General features: G+C 45.5%; 1 protein-coding gene across 3 annotated transcripts in view; it reads right to left on the reverse strand.

The window, feature by feature from the left end:
• ADAMTS3 (ADAM metallopeptidase with thrombospondin type 1 motif 3) overlaps window positions 1-16,676 on the reverse strand; it is a 305,366-nt gene that overhangs the window by 36,853 nt on the left and 251,837 nt on the right. For all 3 annotated transcript variants that reach the window (XM_089679599.1, XM_089679598.1, XM_089679600.1), the window contains 3 exons: window positions 14,916-15,081; window positions 3,786-3,918; window positions 1,400-1,607 (listed from right to left, as the gene is read on the reverse strand). In XM_089679599.1, coding sequence (XP_089535725.1) covers window positions 1,400-1,607; window positions 3,786-3,918; window positions 14,916-15,081 — 507 coding nt within the window. The remainder of the gene's footprint in view (window positions 1-1,399; window positions 1,608-3,785; window positions 3,919-14,915; window positions 15,082-16,676) is intronic.

A 16,676-nucleotide genomic window follows, 5' to 3' on the forward strand; every position in this document is an offset into this window, starting at 1 on the left:
TAATACCAATTTACACATATACATTTCTAATGTTAAATATAACATATTGGGGGGCTTTATGAATACTGGCGTACCGAGAGCCTGGTGCAGCTGTGCACAATAACCAATCAGCTTCTATGTTTCATTTTCAAAACGTAATTGAACATGCTGAAGTTAGAAGCTGATTGGTTATCATGCACCACTGCACTAGATTCAGTGTTTTAGTATGTTTATACAGTATATATAGATTTCTATATACTGCATGTATGTGTGTGTATATATATATATATATACACACTGTGTATGTATGTATATATATATATATATATATATATATATACTGTATATATATATATATATATATATATACATACATACATACGGTATATATAAATATATATTCAGAGCATGAGGATACTTTTGTTGTCTTCAGGCATTGGCATGGTTTATTGAAGGTATAGGAATAATGGAATAATCCTGCGTTTGAAATCCCCCCTTCTTAAGCTTCCATTTACCCTTGTTCACAGCTTGGAGTCCATAATATTTTTTGAAGATCTCCACAATTACACCTAGGGCTCTTTACTGGGTAAATTGAAATAACAGCATAAATCAAATTTAGCTTTGAGTTTTAGGGTTGTTTGCACACTTTACCACTAGGTTGGTTCCAACAGGGATTTAGAGAAATGCCATTTATGTGGCTTTCTGCATTCACATACTCACCAAAATTCTGCTATTCTATTTTAATGTTTCTTTTTATCTTGTCTATACAATGTGAGGATATTACTCACTTTTGTTAAGAGGATTTTAGTAAAGAAGCATTGCTGAGAAGTCTTCTCCACAGAGGTACTCAACTTATCTACCTGTTGTAATCGATGTGTTTAAAAGGACACTAAATTCACTATATCTGGTCTCCCACAGTACACAGAACATGCAAGTGCAATTATTTTAGCAAATATAATGAGCTAAATACCTTTTCTCAGTAGTATATAGCAGTCTTGTCACTACTATTAGTGTCCAGCCAAGCACTGGTTAAAGCTTGTAGGAGTTTCTCCAAAAGTCCTATGAGGCTGCATAACCCCTGACCTTTGTCTGGAGAGTGCTGATTGGTCCTGTGCTGTTTACATGCACGCTCCCAAAGAGAAAAAACTCTCTAGCAATACACACTTACAGTAACTGAGCATGTGCAGAGTGACTCCTAGAGCTCTTTACTATCAGCAGATGGATTGAGGACAGTGGAAAAAGTGAGAAGATAGGGTCAAACATCCTTTATACACAGTGCGGAGGATTAACCCCTTAGGTTCCACAGTGAGTATAACAAGCATGCTTTTGCTGCATATACAGACTGATTTTACTGTTGTGGGTTTAGTAACACTTTATTATAGTATTTCTGTAGCAAATGATGTGGACTTGTAACACTGACCTCAGACCAGGCACCTGTCTTCCACTGTGCTGGGCAGGGATTCCTGTTGCACGCTCGTCTGCTCTCGGGACGCTCCCCACTACAATACTTGCTGTGAACTGAGCGATTTGTACCATCATGAAGGGGCTGAATGCACCGTACGACACGAATCTGATAGCCAGAACTCCCACAGCTTTTTGTACAGTGTTCCCAGTCATCAGCTACCCAGCTATGAGAGACACATTAAGACCATTACTACTGAATGTAGAGTACATTAAATTTGTTGGAGAATGCATGCTTTGCTTTCTAATTCCTTATAGCTTAGCTTAGTTTTAATAGTATATGTTATATGTTGTAGCAGAGCAGACAGATCTAATAAGCAGCTTCAAGCACAGCTCCACTTGACAAATTTCAATTTTAAATCAGGGATGTGAAATCATTAATTTATATTTAGCCATTACTTGACAATGAGACTCTGTCACGGGTAACAAACTGCAAAGCTGCTGATGGTAGGAAGAAGCAGGCACACTTTTTCTGGAAATGATGGAGCTTTGCCTGTTTTTCAAAACAGCCCTGGTCTACAACACACCCACAGCCTGCTGATTAGATGGTGAATGACCCCACTGTCTCCTCCTGTTAGCACATGTGCACTACAACAGTGCTGGATTGTCTACCAGTACGTCTTGGTTCATACTACTGCGACCTGAAAGTTGTGCGACTTACACTGCGACTTTGCCAGGTGACTTGAGTACTACTTTGAAGCGAATTTGAAGCAACTTTCACGGAATGCCTGGGTAATCTTCCTGTAATATCAGATCCAAATCACATCAATATAAATGAGGATCCAACTTGGAGGCAACTTCCATTAAAGACTATGGGCACAAGTCAAATAGACGTGGCCTTGAAGTGGTACAAGAACCTTTTCTAAAGCCGGAGCAACTTCAGTAGTACTAATTGAGACAGCTCTCATTGACTGACATGGGGTCTCACAAGTTGGATCCCATGTCGTGGCAGTGTGAACCGAGCCTTAATGCCCTACCTCTGCCAATCAGAGTGCTTGCATCCCAGCAGCTTTTTTACTTATGCAAGTCAGTGTGACTGCAAAAGATGATTGATAAAACTCAGAAAGCAAACAGCTTGATCACATGAAAGGAAGATTAATGCAAGTCAGAGCAACTGAAAGCATTTGAAAGTGCACTGTATTTGACTTGCTTCTGAATTTGATGCCCGTGTACATGGGCTGTAAGGAGGCTGGGTATTAAAGCAAATTAGGGTACTTATACTTGCCATTTATAGTGTCTATATAACAATATGACTATTCAACATATGATCATTTGGATGACAGGAACATTCAGCTGCACAGTTATTTTAATCAATTGTCAGTTGTTTTTTTCCAAAAAGGAACAACCTGAAAATTTAATTTTTTCACTTATCATTGGCATATGGCCAGCATTACATTAGCTGTATTTAGAAATGATGAAAACAATACAAATAGCAAACACCTAACTGCAATAATAGGTGTTTTATAAGTACCTAGAATCCAGCTTTACACAAATTAATGAAACAATCTGGGAAACATATTCAACTACTTCTTCATGCTTTAAAGCGAAGTTCTGCTTTAAAGACTGGTCTCCCGCTCCCCAGTAAGGATTGGCACCTTTGAGGAGCGGGGGGGGGGAGCGTGTACCTGAAATTGGCAGGTACCCACTCCCACTGCGAACGCCTAGGCGATCAGAAGTGGAAGTTGTCCTCCCTCCCCGTAGTCTTCTGGGACACGTGACAGGTCCCAAAAGACTAAGGGACCATTCAGAAACTGCAGCGATACTTGTGCATGCGCAGTGGGCACCTGGTTGTAAAGCCGGAAGCTGTCACAGCCGGGTGCCCACACTGAAGATGACAGCACCAAGAACACCAGACGGTCAGTGAAATGGGCTGCTGAGAGGACACTGCGGGATCGAGGGACAGGTGAGTGGCTGTTTTTTAAAAGTCAGCAGCTACAGTTTTTGTAGGTGTTGACTTTTATTTTTTACAGTGTGACTGGAACTCCATTTTAAGTATAATAAGATCTATTTATGTGAGGCATATTTGTTTTTGTATGGCTATAGTTTCATTTTCTCTTGACTATAAGCTTTTCACAGCAGGACTTTCACTCCATCTGTATCATGTTATTATGTTTCACTATGAATTTTTACAATAAGTCATTTTGCTTAGGTTTTTTAAAGATTTGGTATTAATAACCTTGTCTGTAAATTCTTACTTTGTGCATTGCAGTTTCTACATAAAACCATACAAATATTTTTTTTAAACAAATCCAAAATGGTTTTCCTCCTTCACAGTTTCTCATTAAAGGAAACTCATGAAATAACAGTGCAAACAAAAGCTAATGCTAGACAAAAGGAACACTCACACTGGCTGTGTACACTCCTGTAGATTGCACATGCGGCGGATAGGTTTTGGCTTCTTGTTGGCTTCACAGAAGCTACGGTGAACCATTTTGTTATCGCTTTTCCTACGGCAACCATATTTTGTATACTGGAAACCTTCAAAACATAAAATGAAGATAATCATTTGCAATTTGCAAACAGGATTCCCTTCTTGTTATAGCTAATACTTACTATATTCCATGCAAAAGAATGCACATATGCTAACAAAATATATACCAAATCCAGTACCATGACTGTACAAACTCCAATATTCTCAATACATATTTTTAAAAATTCCTATATTATGGAGAATGTTTGTGAATGATTATGGAAAAAGAATAAACTGCCCCAGGAAGCAATTGAAATTTCTGTTTTCACTTGCTGAAATGTCTTAATTATAATCAGAAAATTGTTTTTACATGTTACCATGCCTGGATTCACACACATTTGCCAGGAATAAACCCAACAATTTACTGTAGTTACATGATTTATGGCACTGGGTGCGGAAAGCAAAAGTCACCAAATCTAAATGAGGATTTTATGCTACAGCTCTCATTTGTAATATATCACATGCTCAATGATTATAGATTGTGTGTTGTTGGTACTCCATGTAGCACCCTTCTAGGTAAGTGCTAGGATTTTGTACAGTTAGGATAAGCATAGCTGTGTTTCTCTGCTTAACAGAGAGGCTTTTAGGTGTTATGATCCGCCAGGTGGTGCCTCAGGCTGCCAACTGACAGACCTACTCAAAGCGTGGGGTCTAAGCCCGGGCTGTGCTTTCACCAGGGCCCCTGATGGTGGGGATGGACTTGAAACAGTCCCGGGCCAGGTCACGACCTCCGAGCAGGCCCACCAGTGGCTGAGGAGACCTTTGGGGACAGGTACCGGGAGAGCCAGATATGAAGAGGATGGCGGCCCCAGCAGGGTAGTAACGGATCGTGGGCCCGTGAGGGTAAGCGGGGTACAGAATCGGTAGGCGAAGAGTAGTCGGGTCACACGCAGGGTCAGCAGGGAAGTCAATCCGTAGAATGGTCAGGGCAATCCGGGTCAAACGCAGGAGCAGGCAGAGTAGTCAGGACAATCCGGGTCAATCACAGGAGCAGGCAGAATAGTCAGGGCAATCCGGGTCAATCACAGGGGCAGGCAGCGTAGTCAGGGTCAATCAGGGTCACTAGACAGGTGCAGGAACTCAGGATCACAGGAAGACCTTGTGGCAATCTGTGACAGTGCAGGGCATCTTTAAATAGTGCCCCCTGCACTGTCATTGGCCGGCTAGGACGCGCCACCGGCTGTCATTGGACGCCTGAGGCGCGCTCGCGGCTCCTACTGCGCATGCGCGGCGTCCTGTCAGCCGCGGCTCGCCGGGACCTAGTGCCTGTGTCCCGGCGCGATCTGCCGCCAATGCGCATGCGCGGGGGACAGAGCCGCGATCGTGGACCACGGAGCCGCGATCCCTGACATTGCCCCCCCCCAATGGGCACCCTCCGGGAGCCCCACTGATCTCTCCACCGCGGATGACCACGACAAAATTCCCGGATGAGCCTGGGTGCGTGGACGTTCTGGGCGGGTTCCCATGAGTTCTCCTCAGGGCCATACCCCTTCCATTTTATCAGGAACTGTGTCTGGCCCCCCCTCCTTCGGCAACTGAGGATAGTCTCCACTTCATATTCCTCCTGGTCACCTATGGTGACTGCCTCGGGAGGTCTGGATTCACGGTCCGGGAAGGGATCCGGTCTGGATGGCTTCAGGAGAGATACATGGAACACAGGATGTATCTTGAAGGTCTGCGGAAGCTCGAGTTCGTAGGCCACCTCGTTGACTACTCGTTTTACCGGAAATGGGCCAATGTACTTGGGTCCCAGCTTCCTTGAAGGGCACAGCATCTTCAAGTTGGTTGTTGCTAGCCAAACCTGATCCCCTGGTTGAAGCAGTAATTCTCCTCTTCTCTTTCTGTTGAATGCCCTTTTACTGTCCTCTTGGGCTTTAGCGATGGCTTCCTGAATTGTCTTGTTATTGACAGAAAAGAAGTTCAAGATGTCTTGAGATGCCGGTACCGGATTCTCAGGCATCAGATCAGGGAGGAATGTGGAATGATACCCGTAATTGGAAAAGAACGGGGATTGACCCGTAGCTGAGTGACTCGAGTTGTTGTATGAGAATTCTGCGGAAGGCAGCAACGACAGCCAGTCATCCTGAAGGTAGGATGTGTAGCACCGTAAGTACTGTTCCAGCGTCTGGTTGGTCCTCTCAGTTTGGCCGTTGGTCTGTGGATGGTAGGCGGATGAAAGCGACAGCTTGATTCCCAGCGATTTACATAAGGCGTTCCAGAACCTGGAGGTGAATTGGACCCCCCGATCTGACACTATATCTTCGGGAACCCCATGAAGCCTCACCACTTCCTTGATGAAGATCCGTGCCGTTTCTGGTGCTGATGGGGTCTTCTCCAGGGGCACGAAATGTGCCATCTTTGAGAAGCGGTCGACGATCACCATTATTGCAGTGTAGCCCTGGGATGGTGGAAGTTCGACCACGAAATCCATGGCTATCATTTGCCAGGCCCGCTTGGGTATGGGTAATGGACGTAACAATCCCCATGCCCTGCTCCTGGAGGGCTTGTTCCTTTGACAGGTGGGACAAGTTCGGACGTAATGCTCACAATCCTTGATCATGTCTGGCCACCAGAACGAGCGCCGTAGTAGATCCAGAGTTTTCGTTACCCCGAAGTGGCCCGCCATTGGATGGTCGTGGCAGTGCCCTAGGACCAAGGTTCGCACTTCTTCTGGGACCATGATCCGGTCTTCCTTCCAAAATAGCCCACCATGGCTCTGGAGGGGTGACCCAGACGGAACTGGTAGTCCTACAGAAGCATCGAGAAGCCAGGAGCGAAGTTCCGTTTGTAGAGCGAGGAAACTCCCAGAAGGTAAGATGGTGTCAGGTACCACAGCGTCGTCGGGGTCCTCAAACATGCGGGACAGAGCGTCTGGTTTAGTGTTCTTAGTACCGGGTCGGTACGTTATATGGAATGAGAATCGAGAAAAGAAAAGAGCCCATCTCGCTTGGCGAGGTCTCAGTCGTTTTGCCGTTCTTAAATATTCAAGGTTTTTGTGATCTGTGAATATTAGAATTGGGTGCGTGGCTCCTTCCAGTAAATACCTCCATTCTTCAAGAGCAGTTTTAATGGCCAGGAGCTCCCGATCTCCAATGTCATAGTTACGTTCCGCTGGTGTCAACTTCCTGGAGAAGAACGCCACAGGGTGCAGTAGTTCCTTGGTACCATTCCTTTGGGACAAAACCGCTCCTACCGCATTTTCGGAGGCGTCCACTTCCAAAACATATGGGAGAGAAGCATCTGGATGGCAGAGAATGGGAGCAGAGGTGAACAATTCTTTGAGCTTTTCGAATGCCGTCTGCACTTCGGGAGTCCACTTAAAGCGGACCCCTTGTTTCGTCAGTTGCGTGATCGGGGAGACCAGACCGGAGAAGTTCCTAATCAACTTCCTGTAAAAGTTGGAAAAACCGATGAAACGCTGTACCCCCTTTTTGTCGGCGGGTATTGGCCAATCTAAGATCGCCGTGACTTTCTGGGGATCCATCGCGACCCCCGCGGAAGAGAGAACCAGTCCCAAGAACGTGATTTCGTGCTGTTCGAAACAGCACTTTTCTGCCTTCGCGTATAGCCCGTGTTGACGCAACCGTTCTAATACCCGTATCACGTGACCCCGATGAACCTCCAGTGAGGGGGAAAAATTAGGATGTCATCCAAATAAACCACCACGAAAATATCGAGAAAGTCACGAAAAACATCGTTGATAAAGTGCTGAAAGGTCGCCGGAGCATTACAGAGCCCGAACGGCATCACCAAATATTCGTAGTGACCGAATCTCGTACGGAACGCCGTCTTCCACTCATCCCCCTCCCTGATACGGACAAGGTTATAGACCCCCCGCAGGTCTAATTTAGTAAATATCGTTGCCGATCTCAATCTCTGGAGGAGCTCGGGGACTAGGGGTAAGGGATAACGATTCTTTACCGTTATTTTGTTCAGGTCACGGTAGTCTATGCAGGGCTGTAACGATTTGTCCTTCTTCTCTACGAAGAATAACCCGGCCCCGGCTGGGGATGTGGATGGACGAATAAATCCCTTCCGAAGGTTTTCGTCAATGTATTCCCTCAGCACTCCCGATTCTGTTTCGGACAAGGGAAAGATACGGCCGAATGAGATTTCAGATCCGGGTAGGAGGTCTATGGGGCAGTCGTAGGAACGGTGCGGAGGGAGAACATCAGCTCCTCGCTTACTAAAGACGTCTAAGAAGTCATGGTAGGCCGGAGGAATAACCTGGGATAGATTGGTGTCGCCATCCAAGCACAGGAGGAACCGGGGAACCACGGATCCTGTGACGTGGCAGTGACTCAAACAATAAGGTGAGCGAAATTGAATTGTTCCCTTTTCCCAGTCAATCTGGGGGTTATGGGCCCTCAGCCAAGGGAGCCGCAGAATGACTGGAAAAAGGGGGGATAAGATGGCATCCAAACGGAGGAACTCCTGGTGATGGTCTGCCATTGTGGTGAAAATGGGTGGTGTCTCCTGGTCCACCACCCCTGATTTTATACGGGACCCATCTGCCAAGAAGATGTTGAACCCCCTTTCTTTGGTCTGGAGAGGGATTTTTTGCCGGTGGGCAAAAGTCAGATCGATGAAGCAACTACAGGCTCCTGAGTCAACGATTGCGGTCACCGACAATGTTCCTCCGGGGAGCTGTAAAGACACAGGAATGGCCAGGTAACTCGACTGATCATCCCTTCCTGCAGGTAAAGTAAAAGAAACGGGCGTGGACTTACTCATTTTAGCAGGACAGGAGCGCACCTGATGACCAGCTTCTCCGCAGTACAGACATAGGTTCTGTGATAGTCTCCTCTGACGTTCCTTGACCGATAAGTGGGAACGGGCCAATCCCAGTTGCATGGGTTTCGGGTTGTCCCCTGTTTCCGTGCTTCGCGGATGGTTCCCTGGGGTTGGAGCTGTATCTCTGGATGGAATCCATGCCACCCTTTGACCCTGGCTGCTCCTTTCCAGCCGACGTTCCCTTAGTCTACGGTCAATTTGAATGGCCAACTCAATCAGTTTTTCCAGGGAGTCAGGTAGGCCTACTCGTGCTAGTTCGTCTTTGAGAGACTCAGACAGCCCGATGCGGAACTGGTGACATAAGGCCGCATCGTTCCATCTGGTGTCTCCCATGCAACGCCTAAAATCGGACGCGTATTCTTCGGCTGTCCGGCGGCCCTGCCGCAGAGAGTATAGAGTAGCCTCTGCGGAAGCAGCCCGCTGAGGGTCGTCATACAAGACGGCCATGGCCCGAAAGAACTCGGTCACGGAGTCAAGATGGGGGTCGTGCTTCTCCATCAGACGGTGAGCCCAATCCTGGGGCTCATCCTGAAGGAGGGAGACTATAAACCCCACCTTGACGGTCTCGGTGGTGAACGTGCGGGGCTGTAAGTCGAAGTACAGGGTGCAAGCGTTCCGGAAGGCTCGGAAGCGGCTCCGGTCACCACGGAATCGTTCCGGCAGAGGAACGCGGGGTTCAGGAGCTAGGGGTGTGGCAACCGCTCCGGATACCGGGTTAGCGGGAGGTTCTGCAGGTGGAGGACTCTGAGCAGGGGGAGTCAGGGGAGCTAATGACTCCATGCGGTCCTCCAGTCGGGCGCAGCGACTGTGGAAGTTCTGGAAAGCCTGGGTCAAGGTTGCCAGGTGCTGACAAATATCCTCTAGGGACGCCGGTCCACTTCCTGGCTCTGTCATGGCCGCAAGGTACTGTTATGATCCGCCAGGTGGTGCCTCAGGCTGCCAACTGACAGACCTACTCAGAGCGTGGGGTCTAAGCCCGGGCTGTGCTTTCACCAGGGCCCCTGATGGTGGGGATGGACTTGAAACAGTCCCGGGCCAGGTCACAACCTCCGAGCAGGCCCACCAGTGGCTGAGGAGACCTTTGGGGACAGGTACCGGGAGAGCGTGATATGAAGAGAATGGCGGCCCCAGCAGGGTAGTAACGGATCGTGGGCCCGTGAGGGTAAGCGGGGTACAGAATCCGTAGGCGAAGAGTAGTCGGGTCACACGCAGGGTCAGCAGGGAAGTCAATCCGTAGAATGGTCAGGGCAATCCGGGTCAAACGCAGGAGCAGGCAGAGTAGTCAGGACAATCCGGGTCAATCACAGGAGCAGGCAGAATAGTCAGGGCAATCCGGGTCAATCACAGGGGCAGGCAGCGTAGTCAGGGTCAATCAGGGTCACTAGACAGGTGCAGGAACTCAGGATCACAGGAAGACCTTGCGGCAATCTGTGACAGTGCAGGGCATCTTTAAATAGTGCGCCCTGCACTGTCATTGGCCGGCTAGGACGCGCCCCCGGCTGTCATTGGATGCCTGAGGCGCGCCCGCGGCTCCTACTGCGCATGCGCGGCGTCCTGTCAGCCGCGGCTCGCCGGGACCTAGTGCCTGTGTCCCGGCGCGATCTGCCGCCAATGCGCATGCGCGGGGGACAGAGCCGCGATCGTGGACCACGGAGCCGCGATCCCTGACATTAGGTAAATCCAGTGTGGTATTTTGCTTAACAGAGTGCTGCAATTGGTTAGTCAGGCCTACTCGTGGTGCTCTGGTGCTGTTTGTCTCGAGCTCCACCTGCCTTCTGGAAGCTAGTAGAGTTTTCCAGAACATAGGCAGGAGCAGTATGGGGACAGGGTCATCCAGTAGCCAAGTCAAGGATCCATAATTACGCCCCCTACCCCACTGTTAATACATGCCATAGTATGGGTGTACCACCCTGGGTCTATTCTTTGCCCCCTTGTTCGTCTGTGCCCAGGGAAGCTGCCTCTCCTGCCCACCCCTTGTTCTGGCATTGGGCAGGAGCTAGCTAGTATTCATGCTGGAAGCTAGTAGAGCCTTCCAGAACATAGGCAAGAGCTAGGCAACTGAACAGCATGAATATTGATACAGTTCTAGCCAATTATAGGGGAGGGTGGCCCCATTGTATGCTGGGAGTGGTATTTGTGTTTTGTGAGCACACAGGCTCAGGGTCTTTCTTGGAGAGACACCCTGGTGAGCTGTCTGCCAAAGATTTTTCTGGTACCACTGGAGGGTGTCACTTGGAAGGAAGTTACCATTCTATCCTTGTGAGTACAGACACTGAGATATCTTGGGGGCTCTGTGTGCTCTGCTATCCTTCCTGTGCTTTATAGTCAGCGTTGGTCTGAGAAAAGGGAACACTGGCTAATGTTCTGAAGAACTTATCCAACTGTTGCTACTGCATAGGATTTTGCTCAGTTTCTGTTACTTTTGGACAGGCACAGTCTGCCATAACTGGCTTGTACCTGAGGAGCTCTGCCCCGCTACTACTTCTAAAGGGACTTTGCTCACTCCTAAACTACTTGTTGCTATTACCAAAGAGAAGTCTGCTATCTACTTCTAGCCAGGACTTCAACAGTGCTCAACAAAGAGATCAGTTAGATGTCCTCAACTGTAATTAGTTGTAATTTTGGAGTATCCTACTGAATTCCTCATCCCTATCCCCAGTTCTACAATAAAAATACAAAAACACCATCCCCTAGACTGGACATTGAAGACAATGAGTGGAAGTGCAGAGTGAGAGAGGAGACCCGGGCAAAAAAACAAGCAGCTCCTATGATGAAATAAATGCATTCACATGTATGTGCCCCTAGTACCATCGAGCAATGCTCCAATTCCTATCTCAACTTCAGTCTGATGGAGGAATGAGGGTTAGGAAGGCAGAGACTGTCGAGATGAAGAAAGATTATGGCTAAGACGGTTGTCTCACATAAGACTATCACCTACTGTAGTTTGTAACATTCAATTAGAAGTGTGGTATATATATATATATACAGTATATATATATATATATATATATATTTTATGCATCGATACCGATACTGGTATTCGTATCGGTGCTGATATTAAGCATTTGCAAAAAGACTGTGTGTGTATATGTCAAAAGAATAAGGATGAGATCTCCATATAATGCAATTACTTTACTTCAAGCTTTCATCTTGGTACCAATTTGACAATGTGCAGTCTGAATACCTATCAGATTTAGACTAAAGGAATGTTACACAAAGCTTGATGAAGAGCACTGTCAAGCTTGAAATTGTATAGTCGCTTTTGTCAAAATTTGCATGAAGATGGAAGTTTGAAGTAAAGTAATTGCATTATATGCAGGTCTCATCCTCATTCTTTTGATGTAAAATATTAGCAGATTAATTGAGAGCCTGCTATTGATGTAATTCCTGTGTGGTAACCTAAAAGACTAGTGGTATGACAGGAGTGACTAACCCTATTTTGATATATAGATATATATATCTATATCACAATTTCCATCATGGGCCTAATTTTTCTAAGTATACTTTCATTTTATATAGTAGAAACTGACGGCTTCCATGTCTTTCTCTAAGTATATATATATATATATATATATATATATATATATATATACACTGCTCAAAAAAATTAAAGGAACACTTTTTAATCAGTAGTATAGAGAGAATACAGAGTACAGCATCAAGTCAGTTAAACTCCTGGGATATTGATCTGGTCAGTTAAGTAGCAGAGGGGGTTGTTAATCAGTTTCAGCTGCTTTGGTGTTAATGAAATTAACAACAGGTGCATTAGATGGGTAACAATGAGACGACCCCCTAAAACAAGAATAGTTTTACAGGTGGAGGCCACTATTGTTTTCCCTACTCATCTTTTTTGATGTTTTTCACTAGTTTTGCATTTGGCTAGGGTCAGTGTCACTACTGGTAGCATGAGGCGATAACTGCACCCTACAGAGATTGCACAGGCAGTTCAACACCTCCAGGATGGCACATCAATACGTGCCATTGCCAGAAGGTATGCGGTCTCCCAGCCCAGTCTCAGGAGCATGGAAAAGATTCCAGGAGACAGGCAGTTACTCTAGGAGAGTCGGAAAGGGCCGTAGAAGGTCCTTAACCCATCAGCAGAACTGGTATCTGCTCCTTTGTGTAAGGCGGAATAGGATGAGCACTGCCAGAGCCTTACAAAATGACCTCCAACAGGCCACTGTTGTGGATGTCTCTGACCAAACAATCAGAAACAGACTTCATGAGGGTGACCTGAGGGCCCGATGTCCTCTAGTGGGCCCTGTGCTCACTGCCTGGCACCACGCAGCTTGATTGGCATTTGCCATTGAACAACAGAATTGGCAGGTCCGCTACTGGCGCCCTGTGTTTTTTTACAGATGAGGGCAGGTTCACCCTGAGCACATGTGAAAAAACAAGAAAGTGTCTAGAGAGGCCATAGAGAATGTTTTGCTGCCTGTAGCATCATTCAGAATGGCCATTTTGGTGGTGGGTCAATGATGGTCTGGGGAGGCATATCCATGGAGAGACATACAGACCTCTACAGGCTAGACAATGAAACCCTGACTGCCATTAGGTATCGGGATGAAATCCTTGGACCCATTGTCAGACGCTACTCTGGTGCACTGGGTCCCTCCTGGTGCATGACAATGCCTGACCTCATGTGGCGAGAGTATGCAGGCAGTTCCTGGAGGATGAAGGAATTTATGGAAGGAATTGAAATGAATGCCCCCCACGCTTGCCTGACCTAAATCCAATCGAACACCTCTAGGATAGCCTGTTTTGGTCCATTCGACGACACCAGGTTGCATCTCAGACTGTCCAGGAGCTCAGTGATTCTCTGGTCTAGATCTGGAAGGAAATACTCCAGGACACCATCCGTTGTCTCATTATGAGCATGCCCCAATGTTGTCAGGCATGCATACAAGCACGTGGGGGCCATACAAACTACTGAGTACCATTTTGAGTTTCTGCAATGAAATTTCAGAAAAATGGACTAGCCTGCTGCATCATTTTTTCACTTTGATGTTTGGAGTGTCTTTGAATTCAGTCCTCTGTAGGTTGATAATTTTCATTTCCATCAAACGATGGGGCATCCTTACGGTCCTAACACATTAACCAGTCCATGTCAGTATAGATATCCAGCATGGTATTTTTCCCCATTGAGATCTGATGTGTTTTCAAAGTGTTCCTTTACATTTTTTGGGCATGTCCAGGAATCAAGGGAGAAGGAGTCAAAGGAACCAGGGCCTGCATCTCAGCATGCTAAGTAAATGTGTACTCTGCTACACTAACATAACTGACTTCATTAGTGTTTTATACACTCACCGGCTACTTTATAAGGTACACCTTACTGCTACTGGGGTGGACCCCCTTTTGCCTTCAGAACTACCTTAACTCTTCATGGAATAGATTCAACACGGTGTTGGAAACATTCCTCAGAGATTTTGGTTCATATAGACATGAGTTGTATATAGGTATATAGATATCCAGCATGATATTTTTCCACATTGAGATCTGGTGCTTTTTCAAAGTGTTCCTTTTGAGCAGTGTAAATATATATATTTATATATATATATATATATATATATATATTATGATCCCGACAAAAAACTACATTTGTATTTTTTTAATTTCAGATAAATAAGAAATACTGCAAATTAATATGTATTATTTATGGCTGCAGCAAGCAGGTGGCAAACTCTGGGCAACAACACAGTTTTCTGGATGCTGATTTACAGCCATGCTGTAAATAGCCTATGCTGAAAATACACTTAAACACCAAGAGAAATCAGAATATACACATGGCTAATGGATTTAATAGGAGGGACACATCCTTTTCCGCTCTTCTGTCTGAAATAGGATTGTCTGGATTAGTCAGTTTACATGGCTTGCCAACAAGCATGCAGGCAGTGCTGAAAAAGCTTTGCAAACTGTGTAAAGGATATACAATATCTTGTATTAGAAGCCTATTTGTAAAATACTCTAGATATTTTATAGAAAAAAAAAGTAATATGAAACATCAGTTTATTTATAAGTATTTATAAACATAATAATCCTTAAAAAACAAATCTTAATAAATAAAATAGTGAACAAAATTATATTTAAAAAAATGGCACAAGATTGTAATAGGCTCCCCCGAATAAGTTTTTTGCATCAGTGTTTCTGCAGGAGATAGTTTAATTAACATTTTCAGCTGGCATTCATCTCAAGTATTCAGTAAAATTCTTACCTCCTCCACATGGTTTTGAGCACTGAGACCAAGTCTTTAAAGCCCACTCATAAGTATCAAGTTCTTCCTGCAGTACATTGTTATTATTTATGGATGGCAAGGAGTCTTCGTGAATGATGTATTTATAGGTTAAGCTGGACTTTGTGTCGTTCTCCTGGGGTATAACCTTCACAAACCACAACACAGAGCAAGTGTTAAGTTAGCGTCTCATAACATTTCTAAATACTGTATTCTGACAGTATGTGGAAATCAGGACTTTCTGCAAGAAGAATACAAAACACTTCTGCCTCCAAATGATTCTGGCAACCAAACAAACATTTTTCCATGAATATTCCTGGTGGTTTTTTTGTGTTGCTGAAATTTATATGCCATTGGCCACTAATGAGCTCCAAGAAAGAGTTCATTAGATCCTTCCTTTTAATTTGTTTCTCAGACAGAGGAGGCAGTCAATAAAAGTAAAATAAATCTGAAGAATAGTATCAGATGGTGTTTTCTTTCATATGTGGATTTATTTCTCCCACTGCATTGCTTTTCTTGTACGTACAACAAAAACAAAAGTACAATAATCATCTGCTTTTCGTTTTAGTGGAAGCCTTGCTGGAATAAATACAGCTTGGCGCTTAGTGATGAAAAGTGATATAAGAGAAGACAATCCACTCAAAGCATAAAATTGCCCTTGGTAAAGACAAACAAATGATACATGCTCTTATGTATCATCCTTTAAACTTTCTAAGCCACTTAAAAGGGTGGAAAGGGTAAAATGTCTAAAAACACACCAAGCACTTAGTTTGCGTTTGAATGCATTCTGTACATAGAGAGTAAAAAGCACACAGGGATTTAATTACTAAAGATAGTTCACTCAGAATCTCTTGCACTTCTACATGGAAACCTATCAGCTTCCAGGTTTTATTGCTAAAGCTTAAAGTGATTCTAAAGGCTTTTTTTTAATCGAAAAAATAACAAACATGTCTATATTTACCTGGTTTTGCACAGAGCAACCTGGATCTTCCTCTTCTCGGGTCCCCCACAGGCTCTCCTGGCCCCTCCCTCCTGTCGGGTGCCCCCACAGCAAGCAGCTTGCTATGGGGGCACCCACAGCTCCTTGTGTCTATGCACACATGGAGGGGAGAATGTCACCAGAGCACCAAGGATCACCAATATGGGTCCAAAAGTTTTAATGAACGATCCCATAGTTACAGCAAGGAAACGTTTCGGAGTCTCGCAGGACCCCTTCATCAGGCATGTGATTAGGCAGCAGTCATTTTTAATGCAGGAACGTGTGCGTTTGGATTGTACACTTGCATGCACAAATGGAGCCGTGGCTCAGACCCACCCCCTCTCTCTTCTCATTGGCTCACTGGCTGTGATTTACAGCCAATGGCTCCCACTTCTGTCTCAGCTAATGAGAAGAGGGAGTCTTGGGATAGCCGAGACTCCATGCACATCGCTGGATAGGGAGGGGGCTTAGGTGAGTATTAGGGAGGGCTGGGGGGGGGATGCTGAACTGAGAAGGTGTTTTACTTTCATGCACAGAATGCATGAAGGCAAAAAACCTTGGGTCTTTACAACCACTTTAATTGAACAAGCTGAAATTAGAAGCTGATTGGCTACCATGCACAGCTGCACCAGATTCTCAGTGCTTCAGCTTTAGTAAATCTTCCCCACACTTTCTTGGATTGAATTTACTGTATTGTCTGTGTCATTGTTTAAGAATATGGGGCCTTGAGTCAAAGCATTTATGCATTTTTTTCCAATTGTTTT

This window comes from Staurois parvus, unplaced genomic scaffold (assembly GCF_062004578.1).
Source record: "Staurois parvus isolate SC_StPar_1 unplaced genomic scaffold, SC_StPar_1.0 ptg000227l, whole genome shotgun sequence".
Classification (NCBI taxonomy): domain Eukaryota; kingdom Metazoa; phylum Chordata; class Amphibia; order Anura; family Ranidae; genus Staurois; species Staurois parvus.